This window comes from Pteronotus mesoamericanus, unplaced genomic scaffold (assembly GCF_021234165.1).
Source record: "Pteronotus mesoamericanus isolate MK-2021 breed Mesoamerican mustached bat unplaced genomic scaffold, CSHL_Meso_final contig_74, whole genome shotgun sequence".
Classification (NCBI taxonomy): Eukaryota; Metazoa; Chordata; class Mammalia; order Chiroptera; family Mormoopidae; genus Pteronotus; species Pteronotus mesoamericanus.
In genome coordinates, this window is record NW_026555247.1 from 16431220 (window position 1) to 16449672 (window position 18453).

The 18453-nt window shown below is 44.0% G+C and overlaps 1 protein-coding gene across 1 annotated transcript; it reads right to left on the reverse strand.

The window, feature by feature from the left end:
- Positions 1-910: 910 nt before the first annotated feature.
- On the reverse strand, positions 911-17505 carry INO80C (INO80 complex subunit C). The gene is made up of 5 exons (XM_054583852.1): positions 17271-17505; positions 8388-8498; positions 7409-7520; positions 6392-6459; positions 911-1669 (listed from the first exon to the last, which is right to left on the reverse strand). Exons 1-5 carry the CDS (start codon positions 17424-17426, stop codon positions 1538-1540), a joined length of 579 nt encoding a protein of 192 aa, XP_054439827.1. The 5' UTR covers positions 17427-17505; the 3' UTR covers positions 911-1537.
- Positions 17506-18453: the final 948 nt, after the last annotated feature.

An 18453-nucleotide genomic window follows, 5' to 3' on the forward strand; every position in this document is an offset into this window, starting at 1 on the left:
GGGAGGGATGCTTTCCCTCAGAAATAAAAGGCACTGGGTGCCTAATCCTGCCCCTGCCCCGCCCCCCCGCCGCACCAACAGTTGAGGCAACTGTGGTTCAGAAGCCCCAAGGTCTTGCTCCACTGCCCTCCCTAGAGAAATATGGGAGTCGGACTCGGAGAGGCTGGGGTAAACCTCCTCACTCCCCTTCTCCTGGCCCGGGAGTGCCTCTGTTCCTCTCAGGACCAGGAAGCAAACGCTGCCGCTGTGCAGCAGGCTTCAGTCAAAGGGGCTACATCGCGGACCAGGACAAAAGCCCTTCTTAGAAGGGGAGTTAATGTTTGGACCCACACCTCCAGCAATGGGTTTCAGTCAGCTCGGGCTGCAACAACGATATGCCACAAACTGGTGACTTAACAGGCATACAAGGGAGGACAAAAAAACCCCAGAATTTATTTATAAAAAATTGTGTATTTTTTCTTACATGTTCAAACTTCAGTCGTCTTCAAAGTACTCTCCATCTGATATAATACACCTATTGACACATTTTTTCCACTGCTCAGAACCATTTTTGAACTCATTGATTTGGATGTCTTTTAGTGCTTCTTCCATTTTTTGTTTCACCTCTTCCACATCTGCAAAACGTTTCCCTTTGAGGACTTTTTTTTATGGGGGAACAAAGTTGCTGGGGGTCAGACCGGGTGAATAGGGAGGGCAGGGTATGGGGGTCATGTTGTTTTTTAGCCAAAAACTGCTGAACACTCAGCATGGTGAGGGCAGGTGCGCTCGTGAATCACCCATCACAAAATGGGCAAACACACTGAAAGGGTCTTCAAAAAAAAATTCACTGAAGCCAAACACAGCTTCTCACACCACCACCAGCTGGTGCACTGATACAGAAGGGTTCCTGGAACACTCACCTAATGGGGGAAATCTGTACTACAAGGGCTCTGCACTCCAGACGATAATTCTGGTTGGTGTTTTCTGAGTCCCCCTTGAGTGTCTCTCTCAGGTGTGTTGGCTGGAAGAGAAGCTGATTCGGAGGCTGAGGTACAGGGTAAGGACGTGCCCCGTGTGGCAGGGCGAGTTACTCAGCCCTTTCTTCTCCAGTTCCAATTTTGGGCCTCCTCCAGATATTCTGATCAAAGAGAAGGATAATATGCTCTAAAGAGGGAGTCACTGGAATCAGGAATAATCCAGTTCTGTTGTCAAGATTTATTATGGAGTCTTTAAATGTGTTATGAGAGTTTACAACTTTGAAGCAAAAATTTAGGGATGCACTTGGGTTAAATTAAAAGCACAATTTCATATTTTCTTGTCAAATGACTTTACTTGAAGCAACGAATGAAATATAATTTAACTCAACAGGAAATATCACACTTGAAGGAAAAACATAGAAAAAAAAAAAAAACACCTTAAATGAAAGCCAAACATTCTTTCCAAGGCACAGCACTGACATTTCCAGATTGACAGCAGAATGAATATGTTTCCATGAAACAAAATTATGAGTCCAACTGCCTCTGAAATAGTTTTCCACTTCATAGCCACTTCTCAAGGCTCACGGAACGATGCTTGTGGCCTTTCTCAGGGCCAGGTAGCCGGTGACAACATCGGATGGCAGCCTCCGAATGTAGGAAAACTCTTCGATGGTGCTGAACCGTAGCTTGCTCTGTGGGTCAGTATAGTTGGCCTGGGTGGGAAACAGGCACGGAGGAACACAGAGTTAGTGGTGGTGGCAGTGACTATTTTAAGTTCAAGTTTAATTTTTTTTCCTTATTTTACTGAAAGTGACATATATCTTCATAATGTCCTACTCTGTCACCAAGAGCACTAAATTGCTCACTTTGGCGAAGACGCGTTAATCCTCCCAGACTTGAGCAATACGTCAGGGAGAGGAGAAGGAATAACCACAACAGACACTGGGACTCTTCTGGTTCGTGCCTCAAGGGCTACGACCAACAGGTTCAAAACTGAATTCACGATGCTCATCCCTGCCGTCAGACTCCCACCTGCATCGAACAAATGTTCCAGATCTGTCCCCAAAGCAGGGAGCAGCACTGCCACGCGCGCTGGCACAGCGCCCTCCCCCGCGGCCCGCTCCCTACGCCCAGGGCACCCCTCCCCCGCTCCTCCACCCGCTCCCCGAGCTGCCTCCGCGGCTCCCGGGCTCCAGTGCAGTGCTGGATGGACCACCCACCCCCACTTGCCACTGGAAGGGACAGCATCCTGCTACTGCAGCCAGAGTCGCCTTGGCAACTTGCAATTCTGGTCATGTCCTTCTTCATGAAACCTCTTAATGGCTCTTTTCTGTTCTCAGGACAAAGGCCCAAGTCCTCAGCATGGCCCCTCCGTCCCTGCCAGCTGTTCTCAGCCGCACTTCCTTACTCACTGGTTCCAGCTTCCAAGGCTCTAAGGGCCTCCCTCCTGTCATGCCCCATTCGCCCTGTCCTTGGAAAGGGTCCCCACCTGGCCCACCATGCTCAGTAATCACCTGTTCATCCTCCAGCACTCTGTCCCCGAAGTCTTACCATCTGCCCCCCGACAGGAGGTGAGGACCCCACTTTCACCTCACCACATGTGTCTCCTGTGGAACGTGTATCTCTGCTGCTTTTAAGTTTATCACCTCCATGACTCTTTGACTAAGACCTGGGTTCTGAGGCTCCCTGAAGCAGGGACCCTGGGGTGTGCTTATTTCTGAATTCTGGCTCCTAGGGCAATGCAGAGCACACAGTAGGCCTTCAGGCAGTGTTTGTACAGCAAATGATAAATGAATGAACCAACAAATTGAACCTCTGATGGACGATTAGGACCATCAGAGAAGAGAGCTTGTTTCCCACTGACATACCAAAATTCCCTTTTGGTCCGTTTTTCCCACGTGCAGAGTGGAGGATCTAAGTCATTCACTATATACCTCAAGGCACGTACATGGCTTCTACAGATTTTGAAACAGGAGACATGAGGGTGAGTCATTTGGAGCTTCTTTAAAAAAATTATAAGAGATGCCATTAAAGTCTAGACAGATAACATCCAATTACTCAAGTGTGGATTGTTTGCTTCAGCGCTGTGCATCTCTGTGGACCTAGCCGCAGCAACGTTGTGATTTAATCAGGGAGGGAAGTGAAGAAGCTACAGGCTGAAGAGAACTGAGTCATAGGTTTCTCATAAGCTAAAACATCTTCAATCCTGCCACTGGGGATCTCCTTAGGTATTTAATGGCTTCCTGCCGGGAAAAAGAGATTATTTCTAAAAAATTAAGATTAATTAAAGCTCTATAAGAAATAAAACTTTGATCCTTGGGTTTGATCTAGATATTGCCTTTCTGTAACACATGAAAGTAATGTAACATAGGACAGTAATACAAGGAAGGCTTAAGTAGAAAAACAGCAAGAGTGCCTTCTGAGGCTCCTGGCCACGAGGCAGACAGATGAACGGACTGGCAGAGGAGGCTGCCCTGCAGTTCCGAGCAGGGGCGCGGGCATGCGCATCTGGCTTTGATCATCGGGCCCCCACATACGAAGCAGCCTGGCCTGGCTCCATTCCTGTGGCTGCCTCACTCCTACCACCATACCAAGCTGAGCCAGGCCGCCCAAGTTCAGACCTCACTGCCAAGAAGGCTGCTGAATAAATAATGCGGATACACAGATACTGTGGCACCAACAAAGGGGTCACCAAGAAGAACTTGCACACAGTGGAGCAGACCTAGTATTCTGAACAGAGGGGAGGACGCCGAGTGGCACGGCACAGCTGAACGAGTCAAGAACTGCACTCCTACTGTTGGGCCCTCTGGGAGCTTGAATGAAACAAAGGCCACCTCCACAGAGGGCAGGCAGCACACAGCTCACAGGCCCTCCTTGCTGGAGAGTGAGAGGCAGTGTTCGCTGCCCTCCTCCGCCACCCCTACCCCCCCTCCCCCCAACCTCCCGCGGCCGCCTGCCTCTCCCAGAGCCACAGTACTTTCCCTGGCTTTGTAACAAGGGCCAACCCCTTCTGTGACCCTGCAACATCCCTGCCACACCCATGCACGGGACCGGCAGTCCCTCACATCACTTGGCTGGCTGGGAAGAGGTGGGTCAGTGTAAACATGAGTTGGGCTTTACTTTTTAATTGTGTAACTTTAATTCAAACAAGTAACAGATGAACATATTTTCCTCTAAAAAAGAAAAGAAAAAGAGAACATCATGAATATGACTAGAGTCCCTTTGTATTGCCATCTACCATCCAATATCCTTCGCCCTCCCCTGAGGAAACCGCTGCTGGGTGGGCAGCTTTCCAGGCCTTGTGTGTATATATCCTTACACACGTATATAAACACACCAGAGAAATTATCTTATATTTCTGCCTAAGTATGTGCTGATTTTTACTTAGGTGGTGCCATGCTGCCTGCACTGCTTTGCACCTTTCAGTAAACAATGTATCTTGGAAGTTAACCCATGTTGTTATGGATAAATTGAGCTCACAGAGTAGTATGAAAACACCTGCTGTCCCCAGAGACTGACCTGTATGTTGTTCCCAAAATTTTGCTACTACATTTTCTCATAAGCATTTCTGCCTGATGCTCCTTGAGCACACTGTTTCTCAGGGAGCTGTCTAGAGGGCAAATGGTAGATCAACACAGCAACGTATAAGGATATCCATTTACATATGTCGGTGACAATGTATATAACCTAACATCTTCATTTCTTCCCTACCTGCTCAGTCTTTTTTCTAATTATCAGTGACCTTGAATATCTACTTATTAGTCATGCGTATCTCCTCCTTGTAATTGTCTATTTATACCCTTTCAGCCAATTCTCCTATGGATTTGTCTTTAAATTATTTGGACTTCTTTGTATATTCAGAATTTCTTAAATTTTATATGCATTGGGGCAAGAGATTTAGGTTTTATATAACATGACAAATCCTTTGTCAATGGCATACAGGGGCCTGGAACTATGCTTGTTACAATGGTTTTCATGCCTCCTAATATGTGAAAAACCCTGTATTAGCAGGTGAGCTGCCTGATAATGGTGACGATAAAGCTACATTCTAAGGGGCACCCCCCAAGTCTGGCCATAAACCATGGCTTCTACAAGCTTGGCCCAAAATGGCAGAGGGAGAAATTTCCACTTGGGGCCAAAAAAGAATAACTGGTGCCAAGCCAGCTCTTCTGCTACAAACTACTATTAAAAAGGGTCAATTGGATGAGGCAATCATTTTCAGGCAGTAGACAAGAGACCGCAGAAGGCTACAACGCTTCTTTCAAGGTGAAGTCCCATCAGGGGACCTTTAGGATACATGCCCTGAATGATGCAAAAAGGACTCAACACACACGCACACACATGCACGCATGCACACACACACTTTTGCACGTACCATTTTATAGCACTTCTACGCTATCATTTTTTAGGATCATTGTATTTAAGGATCTATGTTTACAAATTTGTAGTACACTGAGGAGTGTGGCTCTCTGGAGAAAACCTTAAAATACGTGACTTATTTAGAGTATATTTTCAAAATTACAATAAAAACTCAAATCCTTCCCAATGTAAAATGTGTATCATTTAGGCAGTTTGTTACAGAAGTTGGAGTCATACATTTTCATAAACATGTAAAGCATTTAAATGATGTGAATGATTTTTAAAAGTGAAGTGACTCATTATCTCTACAGTTATGAAAAAAATAAAGCACATCTTCCAAACTGAATAGAGATGCAAAGGGAGAAGAGGTGAGCTGAAAGTTCCACCCTTCATGTATATTCTGAAAAGGAAACGAAGCTCCCTGAGGTTCCTGGGGTTCAGTGCCTTGCCTGAGTCTCACTCATCCAACTCTACTGCTGATTCCCAACCTGGGTTCCCCAGAAGCGCTTTTGAGGTCACTGTGGTTGGGGCGGTGGGGATAAGGACAGAGGGCCAGGTCCACACGGGACCACAGTGGGTACGTGGGCTCCAGGGGATTCTGTAAAAGATTTCATTCAGAAAAAGGGGTTCTGGTGCTTAAAAATATGTTTAAAAACCACTACCTTTACCACAATGCCTCTTTAGAGAAGTTTAAGTATTTTTTAAAGAGTACTATCATCTCCAAAATGCAGAAGTTTGTTAAAACTTCAGCAGGAAAAAATAATAATAATTTTTTTCATGTAGTTAACATGATATATACGAACCATCTTTCATATAAGCACAGGAAGGGGAAGTAAAACTTGGCTCTTTTTTTCTGGAGGATTCCTCTCTCCAGGTCGCCCAAAGGATGTCCCAGGTCCCAGCCGCTCTAGAGTAAACACGTGAACACTTCAGCACAAACCCATGACCTCTCCAAAGTACACAGGCTCCAGGCAGGACAGCTGGTGGTCAATACTCAGCACTGTCTAAATAGACCACACTGTGAAATCTTCCTTCCAATTCCGTCTTAAAAGACATAGAGATGTAATTATACTCACAAGAAGACCTGAAACATCAGAATACTTCTTAGCTGGTTTGAAGGATGGAGGAGCATCAATACTGAAGTCTGAAAAAGAACAGAAAAAGAAAAATATAACTAAACTGGCTTTCAAGCATTCAGATCCCTTCCTTTTTAATCTAAAATACTGCTTGAACAATTAAAAAAAATTAAAAAGAATATAAAAAGTACTGTTTAATAGTATTTCTGAATTTTTTATTTGAGATGAAGTACCCACAGAACTCTCTGGGGGAAATAATGCAGTGTGTCATAGACCAAGGGCAGGCTCTGACTAGCTTTGCCCTGTCCCCAGGGACCCTCTACTCCAGCAGAACCACCGGGCAGTTCGTCTGCCCACAGGCTGTTCTCACTGTCTCGGGCTACACAGACTGATGTGATGAGACGCCACACAACCCACTGCTTAGATCTCAGCATCCGGATACTGGATGTCCACACCCAGACGACTGACTAGCTCACTTTGCATTCATCTGAGTCACCTCCATGAAGATGTGCAATGGGACAAGAGCTGAAGGAAACTTACCTGTACTTTCCAGTGAAGCCCAACAGAACATATAACAGTGCTTTACATAGATTTGGAAACACTGCAGCATAAAGCATTTACCCTGCAAAACACCGGCTCAGAGAGTAAAACAGAGCTGGCATGTAAGCTGGTTGTTAGAAAACCTCCTAAATCTGGGGCAACCTCATTCTTGGAAACAAAGTTTAAGAGTAGACTTCTGAATAAGAAGTATGTCAAACAGAAACACCAATATTATTTTATATTAGGACTTATTTCTCCAGATTGACATTAACAGTGACACTAAAAGCCACACATCCATGACCACCCAAATGCAGGTATGAGGACGTATACACATAATCTCCCTGTATTGATGCCACTATAAAATTCCTAAGCTAAAAATTATTTCCTACATCAATGCGAACACAGTAATTGAGGTTTGTTGTAAGAAAGTTCCCAGTTTAAACATTATAAATTCATAGAAGACTCGAAACAGCTCACAGTTAGGATCGTTCAGTTGCCACGGCAATGCCCTTTCAGAAGCGAGAATTTGTTTCAGGTTCTTCCAGGTTCTATTCTTCTTGCCAGCTACTGCGCCACCATGGCCAGAGTGCTCGAGTTAGAAGCATGGATAGGAAGAAACAAAAATCAACAGAGAGTACCGTTTTGGAATCTGATATTTATGCTTGTTCATGACTGTAATATATCCTTCATTCTGTCAACAATCATTTGTACCCCTAAGCCTTTTCTTTAAAAAAAGTGTTATACTGTATGCTTTAATTTTACTTACAAAAATAACCATGCTTTTGGATTGTCAAAATCCATGAGTTAGTTGGTGATGGAGCAGAAATAAAAAGTTTTTGGGTTTTTTTTTACATGCACACAGAAAATCACATCCTTTATTGGGTCTAACTTTATAGAATCCACTCATGAATTACCCATTACTTTAAAACAAGTTTAATACAAAGTTAGATTTAAACTCATTTAGACCACATCTCTAAACTCCTTTCTGAGGACAAGTCTCTGCCTTGCAAATTACTGGTGATCCTGGAAACCCAAGTATGCCTCAATCACGGCGTGGCAAGCCTTCTGGAAATTTTTTTTTCTTTATGAAGATGACAAAATAAAATGGAAAAGAACAGCAAAATCTGTTGCAGGCACTGGCAATACTGTATTTTCAAACCAAATTAATGAAAAATAAACTTTTAATGGTGTAATATGAATCACTGTAATTTATCATGTCCCTTGAAAAGGAAAGGACAAGCAACCTGTTTCACCCTTCCAGTGCAATAGCTTGCATTTACTTAAAGGAAGGGCTCTTCTCCTGCCCCCACCCCTCCCACAAAGCCCATGACAAATAAGGTGGCGACTTGCATTGGAGAAGAGGACACCAGTGCCACCGGAACTGCAGGCCCAGCATGATCAGAAGCCAAGGCTTGGTTGTTTGGTTTTTAATTAAGCATATACTTTAGATGCTTACCACAAAGTTGGGATCCTTAAACGGCAAAGCTTTGGAAGTTTTTTCCATAGGGCCTGTGCTAAAGTCAGAGGGCGCCATCTTATTCTCGTTCATGGCTTCCACGCTGATACCCTTAAAACACAGTAAGAATAATAGGAAGTCAGTATCTTTTAGCTGAGTTCCCTAACTCAGCTATCAGCAACACATAAGATGGTACCACGCGAGGGAAGACAGTGTGCCCAGTGCCCCAGCAGGCGGCCTGCCCCAGAGGAAGGCTTGTGGGACTGGCCGCAGCACCTGCTGTGCAGAAGCCGTCGGGGAGACAACCAGGAGCCCAGCTGCCACGCTTTCTGACCCTGCTATGTGCCAAGCACAGGGATGGGTATCCTACCCAAGCTGGCTCATTTAACTCTGATGGCTACCACAAAGTAGTGCCATTATCCCCCGGATACAGAAAAAACTGAGGCTCTCCATGACACCACATGGCCCCTGCTGCCGCTGATCTCGTCAAACTATGTCTTGAAACAGGACAAAAAAGGTCCAGCCTCTTTAAGGGTGTCACCAGCCAGATCCCAGGCTAGAGCTGGTATGCGCAAGGGGCACAACAGGACATGGGCATTCAGAGGAAGGAGAACTGAGGGACAGGAGGCTAGACAGTCAGCTGGCTGCGGCCAGAGTGCCCTGACAAGCAAACTAATGTGCTTTAAAACAAAAAACCTTTCAAGCTACGATTCACAAAGAAAAAAAGCAAGACAATGTAAGAAATCACTTCTGATTTGTACTGTAATTTCCAATCTTCCCAGACTACAATAAACTGCTTTTTTTGTTATATAATTTCCATAGAGCACAATGCACAGATCTTAAGTGTAGGTTTCATGAGTTTTCAATGCACAGTCCTTTGACCTCATCCGGCCCCTTCCTCAGCTGTAAGCGTCAGAGGAGTGACTCTGTAGGGCACATCTGGCCCACGCCATCCTCTACTGCACAGTGACACACCTCAATGCAAGCTTGATGTCATTCCCCTACTTACAGCTGCTCGCTCAGTGGTCCCCACCACCCTTGGGACTGGGAATAAATTTTGGCCTCCTCTCCAAGCTTGCTTCTTGTTCCCTCTCCTTCCTGTATTTTGTATTTTCTGATGCAAAATCCATTGTCATTTTCTATGCGGCACAAATAGTTTCCAATTTTTCTACTTTTATTTATGCTTCACCAAAATTATTTTCATAAAGATTAGTCAGATTTAATTGTACTACAAAGATTTGATTTAGCATTTTGTACCTAACTTACTTTTATTGCACTTGCGATTTTTCCCTCACAGTCATAGCATTTCTGCCAGGTACATGTGTCCTGGGAGATACAATTTAATAATGAGGAAGATTTAATTTTCCCATCACATTTAATCATTAACTAATGTTACCTGTGTACCCAGTTGGCAATGTTATTTTGTGTTGACTATCTGTTAGAGTAATATCTACAAATTAGATATGTGATTGATAATTTGGATGTATGTCTTAGTCAATGAAAAAACAGCAGGTTTTGAAACAGGCGGGGAACAACAGACCAGAAGTAGGGACCAAGGGGAGGCATGAGCAGATGGTGGAAGGGGTTGAGTCAAAGAATGCACAGAGGCATCAAAGTGTTGTGCTCCACTCTGTGGCTCACTCTTCTGTCCTCTGTATCCAGCCCGGTGCTTGGCACAGACTAAAAGCCAAATCATCACTGACTGGTTGACTGACTGGAGTTAAGGAACACGACAGCAGCATGACTACTTGCCAGCACCAGTATGTAAGGTGTATATGCTCAGGAGTTCATTGCAAGGAACTGTCTCTGGGTGGGACGCAGTGGCCAAACACAAAGAAACACAGGGAGGGTAATTCAGAAACAACTGGACTTGGTTACCTACGGGGGACAGGGAATAGGGTGGAAAGGACAGGAAGATGGGAAGGGAAGAGAGAAGAGTAAACTTCTCTGAGTACAGCTTTTTGCAGAGTTTTGGCCTTTTGAGTCACATTAAAGTTTCACACACTAAAAAGTAGTAATAATAAAATGAACAAGGATGGGCAGCAGATAGAGAAAACAGAATCCAAACAAAACCAAATGAACCTAACTGTATTTGGACTGAATAACAACCACATTGAAGGGGAGGAAGGGAGAAGTAGCTTTAGTGTCTTTGAACACAGTATTCTGACAATATAACCTAAGATTAAAGGCAAAAAGAACCATAACCAATTGCTAGGTTTGTTTCTCACAAGGATATACTACTTTATATGTATTCTAAGATGATACAAATAAGGAATGAGGGAAGGCTAGTGGATCAAAATCAGACCTTACCAATATGAACTTAGTTTTTGACTTAGGTTTGAGAGGACTGGAAACAATGAACAATAGGCACAGCACTGTTCATATTCTGGCTTCTCAATATTATTTTCCAAGAACTAGTAATCCTTGAAGAAATGGCTGACTCCAGGGCTGGGTCAGGAAAGCCCAAGATGAGCCTTGAGGTGCCAGAAAGTAAGAAAGCTATTATACCAGTCTGCCAGGGTTGCCGTAACAAAATATTGCAGACTAAGTCGTTTGAACAGCAGAACTTTATCTTCTCACAGTTCTGGAGACTAGAAGTCCAAGGTCAAGGTGCCAGTAAGGTTGATTTCTCCTAAGGCCTCTCTTCTTAACTTGTAGATGGCCTTCCTCTCACTGTCTTACACGGCTTTTCTTCTGTACATCTGCCTCCCTGGCATCTCTCCCTCTTCTTTTAAGCATATCAGTCATATTGGATTACGGACCCACCCTTATGACTTCCTTGAGCCTCAATTACCTCTTTAATGGTCCCATCTTTAATACAGTTACAGTGTGAGGTGCACTGAGGGTCAGGACTACCACATATGAATCTTGTGTGGACACAATTCAGTGAATAGCACTCAAAACATGATGGAGGTATATTAACAGATACAGGAGCCGATTTGAAGAGTGCCCACTAGCCAAATCTAGACAATTTGAGCAACAAATTAAATAATGATGATCCAGAATTTATAAAGAACTCTTATGACTCAATGACAAAAAGACAAACAATTCCATTTTAAAAGGGGCAAAGATTATGATTAACACTTCTTCAAAGAATATATACAAATGACCAGTACGTACATAAAAAGATGCTCAACATCATTAGTAATGAGGAAAGTGTAAATCAAAACCAGGAGAGAGCCCTGGCCGGTCGGGCTCAGTTGGTTGGAGTGTCGTCCCCAAAAACTGAAAGGTTGCAGGCTCCCCAGTCAGGACACATACCTAGGTTGTGGGTTTGATTCCTGGTTGGGGCCCATACAGAAGGCAACCACTCAATGTTTCTTTCTTTCTTTTTTAAAAAGATTTTATTTATTTTTTTTTAGACAGGGGCAAAGGGAGAGAGAAAGAAAGGGAGAAACATCAATGTGTGGTTGCCTCTCATCTGCCCCATACTGGGGACCTGGCCTAGAACGCAGGCATGTGCCCTGACCAGGAATCGAACCAGCGACCCTTTGGTTTGCAGGCCAGTGCTCAATGACTGAGCCACACCAGCCAGGGTCCACTCAATGTTTCTATCTCACATCAATGTCTCTCTCTCTCCCTCTCTGTCCTCTCACCCCTCCCTCCCCTACCCCCATTCCTCTCTCTCTCTAAATGCAATGAAAAAATGTTCTTGGGTGAGGATAAAAAAAATTAAAACCATGAGAAATATTATTTCACACCCACTAGGATGGTTATAACCAAAAACATAATGACGTGTTAGAGAGGATGTGGAGAAACTAGAACCTTCATGCATTGCTTGTGAAAATGTAAATGGGCAATGTCACTTTGAAAAACAATTTGGTTACTTGTCTTTTAGAAGTTAACCTAACAGTGAATGAGCCAGGGACTCCAAAGAACCTGAGGAGGAAGCCATAATTGGCATACGGATCAAAAAGAGTGACAGTCACCTGCTCTTCCGAGAGGTGGTAGTCCAGGGGAGAAAGAGGAAGCTTGGCCCACAGGTCACCCGCCAGTGTTACAGGAAGGCAAAGGGCCATTACCCTGAGGAACCTCACAATTCATTAATGGTGCACCACGAGACTGCTTGGCGAGGAAAGGCTCACGGGCGTGCGCTGCCAGGAAGCTGGGCCTACAGGGTGGCCTAAATTAAGCGAGAAGGAGAGAAACAACTCTAAGAACTATGCGGTGGGCATCCCATCAGGATAGAAAAACCATGACATCTAGGGACAGCTCAGGAAAACAGGCAGAATGGAAAAGAGGTTTCCTGGGGCCGGATCCACTTTAAGTTTCAACTTTATAGAGTTTTTTCATAACGAAAATGACTACTTATATAATGTTCCTGCTATCTGGGAGAAAATAATAAGCAAGTAGAACCACAACAAAAGCAAAGAGGAGATACTAAAGGGAATTGAAGAACCAGGCCCCAAGGCCTCCAGCAGTGATTACAGAACCATCCAGAGAACACGCCCAGCTCACAGTGCCGCCATCTTCATTAGCTCTAGCTCCTTTCCCAGAACTGCTAAAAGACGGCATTTCCCCCTCTCTCTTCATATCTCTTCCCTGAAATGTAATGGATAAGGCCAAAGGCACAGTGAAATCCTGGGAAGGAATATAGGGCATTCTTTTGACATAGGCTGTTCCCAGGCCTGGGGAGACCTAGGAGAACATCAACAGGCAAAAATGTCTCCATGAGACCCAGGCAGAAAGCGCTGCCCTAGAGGCCACTAAGAAAAGCAGGGACCTCAGGAAGTCCATGTGGGTTGGCACGTCTGAGAACTCTGCCAGGGGAGGGGATGCACCGGCGGACAGGTGCATCTGCTGAGCAGAAGGGGAAGGTGGCGCGAAAAGAGGGCTGGAAGTTCGCATCCCCGTTCACAGGAGCACGCTTGAGAAGAGTCAAAAAGGGAGCGAAGGCGATGCACTCACACACTGATTTTCAAAACCGACCCCTCCTGCTCATTTGACCGCTCCACCTTCTTTTCCTCCCTTGTCAGCTGAGAAGGGGCAGAGAAAGGAAGCCATCCTGAGGTGAACTAAGCTGCATCGTTCCAGGCCTGCCTCCTGTCTCTGAAACAGTCAGGGCCCTCTTCCCTCTCTGAACAGGCTCCAAAAGAAGACCCCACTCGGGCCCAGAACTGGGTTTCCTGCTTCTCTTCCCTCTTCAACTCCACCCTCACGTCACTGCGCTCTCATCCTTCCCCTCCCCTGGGCTTTCTGCCACCGAGCTGAGACTCCTGTGTCTGTTAGTGACGGGACGAGAGGGAGAGACCTGCAGTCAAGGGTAGGATCAAGTCTGTGAGGCGAGGATGCAATAAAATAAAATTTAATATGATGTACAGTTTCCCATTACTAAACCACTATAACACTAAGAGACTTTATGAGATGAGCTGTCCTGCCCCAAGACACGAACACTCTAAGAGGAGGAAAGAAGTAACACCTATAGCACTAAAAGAGCTGATGTAAGTCCTAGGGAAGAGAAACCTGGCCTGCTGTCAAAGAAGCGTGGAAGCCTGCCCCAAACTGAGACAAGTCAGTGAGACCTCAGCTGTGCCCAACTGTGGAGCCCGAATAAATGGCTTCACCTCTCCAGACTGCATGAGTACATGGCTGATTCGGATTAAGGATAACTTGGGCATTCTGTATGTGGTTACAAAGAAAAAAAAACAAATGTCCTTTGTCCTATCCTTGAAAAACAAAAATGTCCACTTACATCTATCTAGTAGTATTCTAGATTCAAATAGCTGACCTTAATCTAAATGACTACAAGGTTAGTATAGGGTTACGTAAAAGAGCAAAACTGTGAGATACGACCTAAATATTCAATAATATCAATTAAATAAGAGCAGTCTATCAACACAGAGACAGGTCCATGAAATAATTCTAAGTGAAAAGCAGGATACACAATGTTATATGCCAAATACAATGGTGAAAAACTATATTTATACATAGAAAACACAAACCATTAGAGTTGCTGGGGAAGAAAATTGGATGACTTTTCATGAACACTTTAAAAATAGGAAAGAAAAAAAAAATAAAGGCCCAGCCAGTGTGGCTCACTTGGTTGGGCATTATCCCAAGACTTGAAAGTCTGCCAGTTGGATTCCTGGTTAAGGCACTTGCCTGGGTTGCAGGTTCAGTCCCCTGGGACACTTATGGAAGGCGACCGATTGGATGTTTCTCTCTCACATCAATGTTTCTTGCCTTCTCTCCCTCCCTTCCCCTCTCTCTAAAATCAAAAATAAAAATAAAAATTTTTAAAAATAAAAATTGAAAAAGGAACTTCTAAAGCTTAACGTTGTCATGATTTTTCTTAAAAGTTGAGGTAGAAGGATTATTTTTTTATGAATAAATCAAAACAGTCCAGCATGCTGCCTCCAATTAGAGAGGAGTCTATCATCAGCAGCATTCTACATTAACCTTCTAAAGCAAAGCTGCCTCTCATCCTTTTTTAGATGTTTTGTTAACTGCTTAACCATCACAAATCAGTCTATTACGTGACATTTAGTATGTAGGTCAATTAGGTGTCTCTACAGATTTTATCAACTAGAATAGGCATTTGGAAAGTCTAAAATGCCCTATGTTGATCTCACAAAATTCCCCTGAAAAGGATTTTTCTGCACACAGACTTAGTTATGTCAGAGATCTAATTATACCTTCTAAGGTAGAGAGTGATGAATGATATCAAGAGAGACAGCAAGAAAAAAGAATGTGGACTCTGGATGTTCTGCCTGGGTTCCAATCCTGACTCTACCACTTGGTAGCTGTGCGAACTTTGAAAAGTTACTTAACCTGTCTATGCACTAGTCTTTTTACCTGTAGAATAACAATTCACAGGGAGTGGTTCTGAGGATTAGATAAGGTGGTACTTAGAAAGTGTTTGGAGCAGTGCCTGGTATATACTAAATGCCCAGTGAATATTAATTATTATTTTTCATGATTTCTTTCACTTCAGCAGTGTGCATCAAACACACTGGGAGAAAATACTTGCAATGCATATATATGACAAAGGACTCCAACCAAGAGTATATAAAGAACTCCTGAATAATTTTTTTAAAGATCTTATTTATTTACTGTTAGAGAGAGAGGGGGAGAAAGAGGAAAAGAAAACCAATGTGAGACAGAAATATCAATAGGTTGCCTCCTGTATGCGCCCTGACCAGGGACCAAACCTACAATTCAGGTATGTCCCCCGACAGGGAACTGAACCAGTGACCTTTGGCTTTGTGAGATGATGCCCAACCAACTAAGCCACACTGATCAGGATGAACTCTTGAATATTATTGTTTTAAAAAACAACCCAGTAAGAAAAACATCAGGTACTTCATAAAAGATATTGGAATGGTCAATAAGGATATGAAAAGGTGACTGATATCATTAGTAATCAGTAATCAGAGAAACAAAACATAAAACAAAAGTGAGATAGCAGTCAGAATGGATGAAATGAGAGGTGGGCTATGCCAAGTGTTGTTGAGGATGTAGAGCAACTGGAATTCTCATACTTTGCTGGTGAGATGCACAATAGTGCAACTACTTTTGGAAATAATGTTTAACAATCTCTGACTGCATTAAATAAGTATCTACTTTATGATCTGGCGATTCCACTTCTACCCATTTATTTACCCAAGAGAAATGAAAGCCTGTATCTACATAGTCTTGTACAGGAATGTTCCAAGGAGCTTAATAATGGCCAACGACTGAAATGCCCATCAGTTGTGGTATATTTACACAATGTACCAGGTATACTGACAGAGGTAGTAAGATGAATGAATCGATGACTCTCAAAAACATTGTTTCACAGAGAAACCCCAACAGACACGAATGAGTATGTTCTGTATGATTCCATTTATATTCTATTCGAAAAAGGAACCTATGGTGAGAAATGTCAGAATAGGAAGACAGTAATGCCTGGAAAGTCTCCAGGTTATTTTCTGGGGCTCTTAATCATGCCATCTTGATCTGGGTGGTGGCTACATGTAAAAAAAAAAAAAATCATTGATCTGTACTCAAGATTGGTGAACTTTACTGTATGCAAAAATCATATCTTAATAAAGTATTTTTAAAAAGGGAGAGCACTGTTAATTACCAATAGAAGAAACAACAGGCAGTTAACATCTCTACAACATCGTTCTGGGTGAACGATGCCACACCCTGTGCTGGTGTGGACAAAGTAACACACTCCATCTTTGTTCTCTTAACTGCTTTTAAAAAAAAATGCACAAGTCAAGACAAAACACTCAGGTAACCAAGCCTCTCCTCTGCCGAAAGCTATTTGCGGGAGTTCTGTCTGGAGGCACTATGCTCAGCGCTTTCCGACCATGAGCTCATTGAATCCTTTTAACAACCCCGCATGGTAACTCCAAACACACTTTGGGTCGGGGAAACTGAGGATCAAAAACTGAGGATTAGGGAAACCACCCGTATCAATACATCTTAGTATTCCTCCATGTAGGACTTTGGGACGCTCTTGCACCTCTTAGACACTCCGTAAATGTCTGTCGAATGGACAAAGGTGAAACTTCATAACGTCTGCTTAACTGAAACTTACAGAAAGAAAAAGCCTTGAGCCTCGCTCTAAACACCACCTTGAAGGAAAAAGTCGGCCCTTACACTAAGTCAGCAACAACCTCCCCAGCTCTTCTCAAGGACAGTGCAAGGCAAGAGGTTCTTTATCAAATTGCCACGTGTCCGAACTACGGGGAAAAAAACTGCTTTCATCTGCACCAGCGTCCAACCTACGAAAAACGTAATGCCACAAATACCAGCGCATGCGCCCTGACTCGCTCTGCGCAACTAACAACTAACGCATCTTCACTCCGCTCCGCACGAATCCACAGGGCTCTAGTCCCGCCCCACCCCCGCCCGGCTACCGCGCACGCGCAGGCTTGCCGAACTTCAGCGTACCTGTGCTAAGCTGGAGGCGGACACTTTTTTCTTCTTACTGGCGCTATATCCCCCAGTGTTGCTGCCGTTGTGGGAAGGACTGGCTGGCCTCTTCTTGCTATTCCGGGCTACCCCCGGAATGGCGGTGGTGGCCACAATTGGAATTTGAGCCGCCATTCCTACCCTGAGCCTTCCTCCTCCCCCCCCTCCCTACTGCTTTCCCAGTGAAGGCCCTGGGACTTCCGGCTCATGGTTACTTCCGTCTTAATGCCTGTAAACCCAGTCAGGACTCGCAAAGCATTCGCTGACTTCTCTCGGCTGCACCTAAAATACGGAGCGCTGTGCAGCCAGTTCCGTCCTGGCAGGGAGGTATCTGCGGGGCTGCGTGTGTCCTGCAACTCTCGCATTGCCAACCTGGGCACGTGCTTGGAAATCCCTAGCGATCAAAGAATAAAACATCTACTTTTTTTTTTTTTTTTTTTTAAAGTAAGCGGGTTTTAGAAAATCACCATGTTGTCTTAGGTTAAGTCAGAAGATGAGTCACTTTTGATGTCTGTAAGAATAAAGGTAGGGTCATTCTTGGTGGATTAGACAACGGTTAGCTTTCCCCTTGGTTGCTGCCTTCTCACAGGGAAGAAGTTTGTATGTCAGTAGAACTTAAATGGACTGTTGAAGATTAGAGTGGGTCTTGACCTTTTAGGGGTCACAGACCTCTGAGCATGTAAGCTAGGGCTACCCTTCCTTTCCCACCCCCACCAAATGTATACAGGTATAGACAAAATATTACAAATATCTTCCGGGAATGTATGAACTTGGGTGGAACACACCCTCCCCCTTGTTATTTGCACATACTACTCTACACTTCTTAAGAACTTTTATGACAAACTACATGGTTTGTAGCTGGTTGGTGAATGTCTTTGGCTTCTGCTAGAATGTAAGCTCTATGAGGGCAAGGCCCGTTAGGTTTTATTTATCTTTCCCAGGTCACAGTACCTTGCAAGTCATTAGTACATTATAAACATTTCTAGTGAAATAATAAACACACCTCCGCAGTAATTAGTTGCAGCTACTGTGTTCTAATACTGGAAAGTGGCATTATATGAATCTGGATATTTGAAAGAAATAGGCTACAGAATGACTAAGAGGTGAGGGAGAGAGAGAGACTACTGAGAGAAACTAGCAATAACGTTACTGACATCTTTTC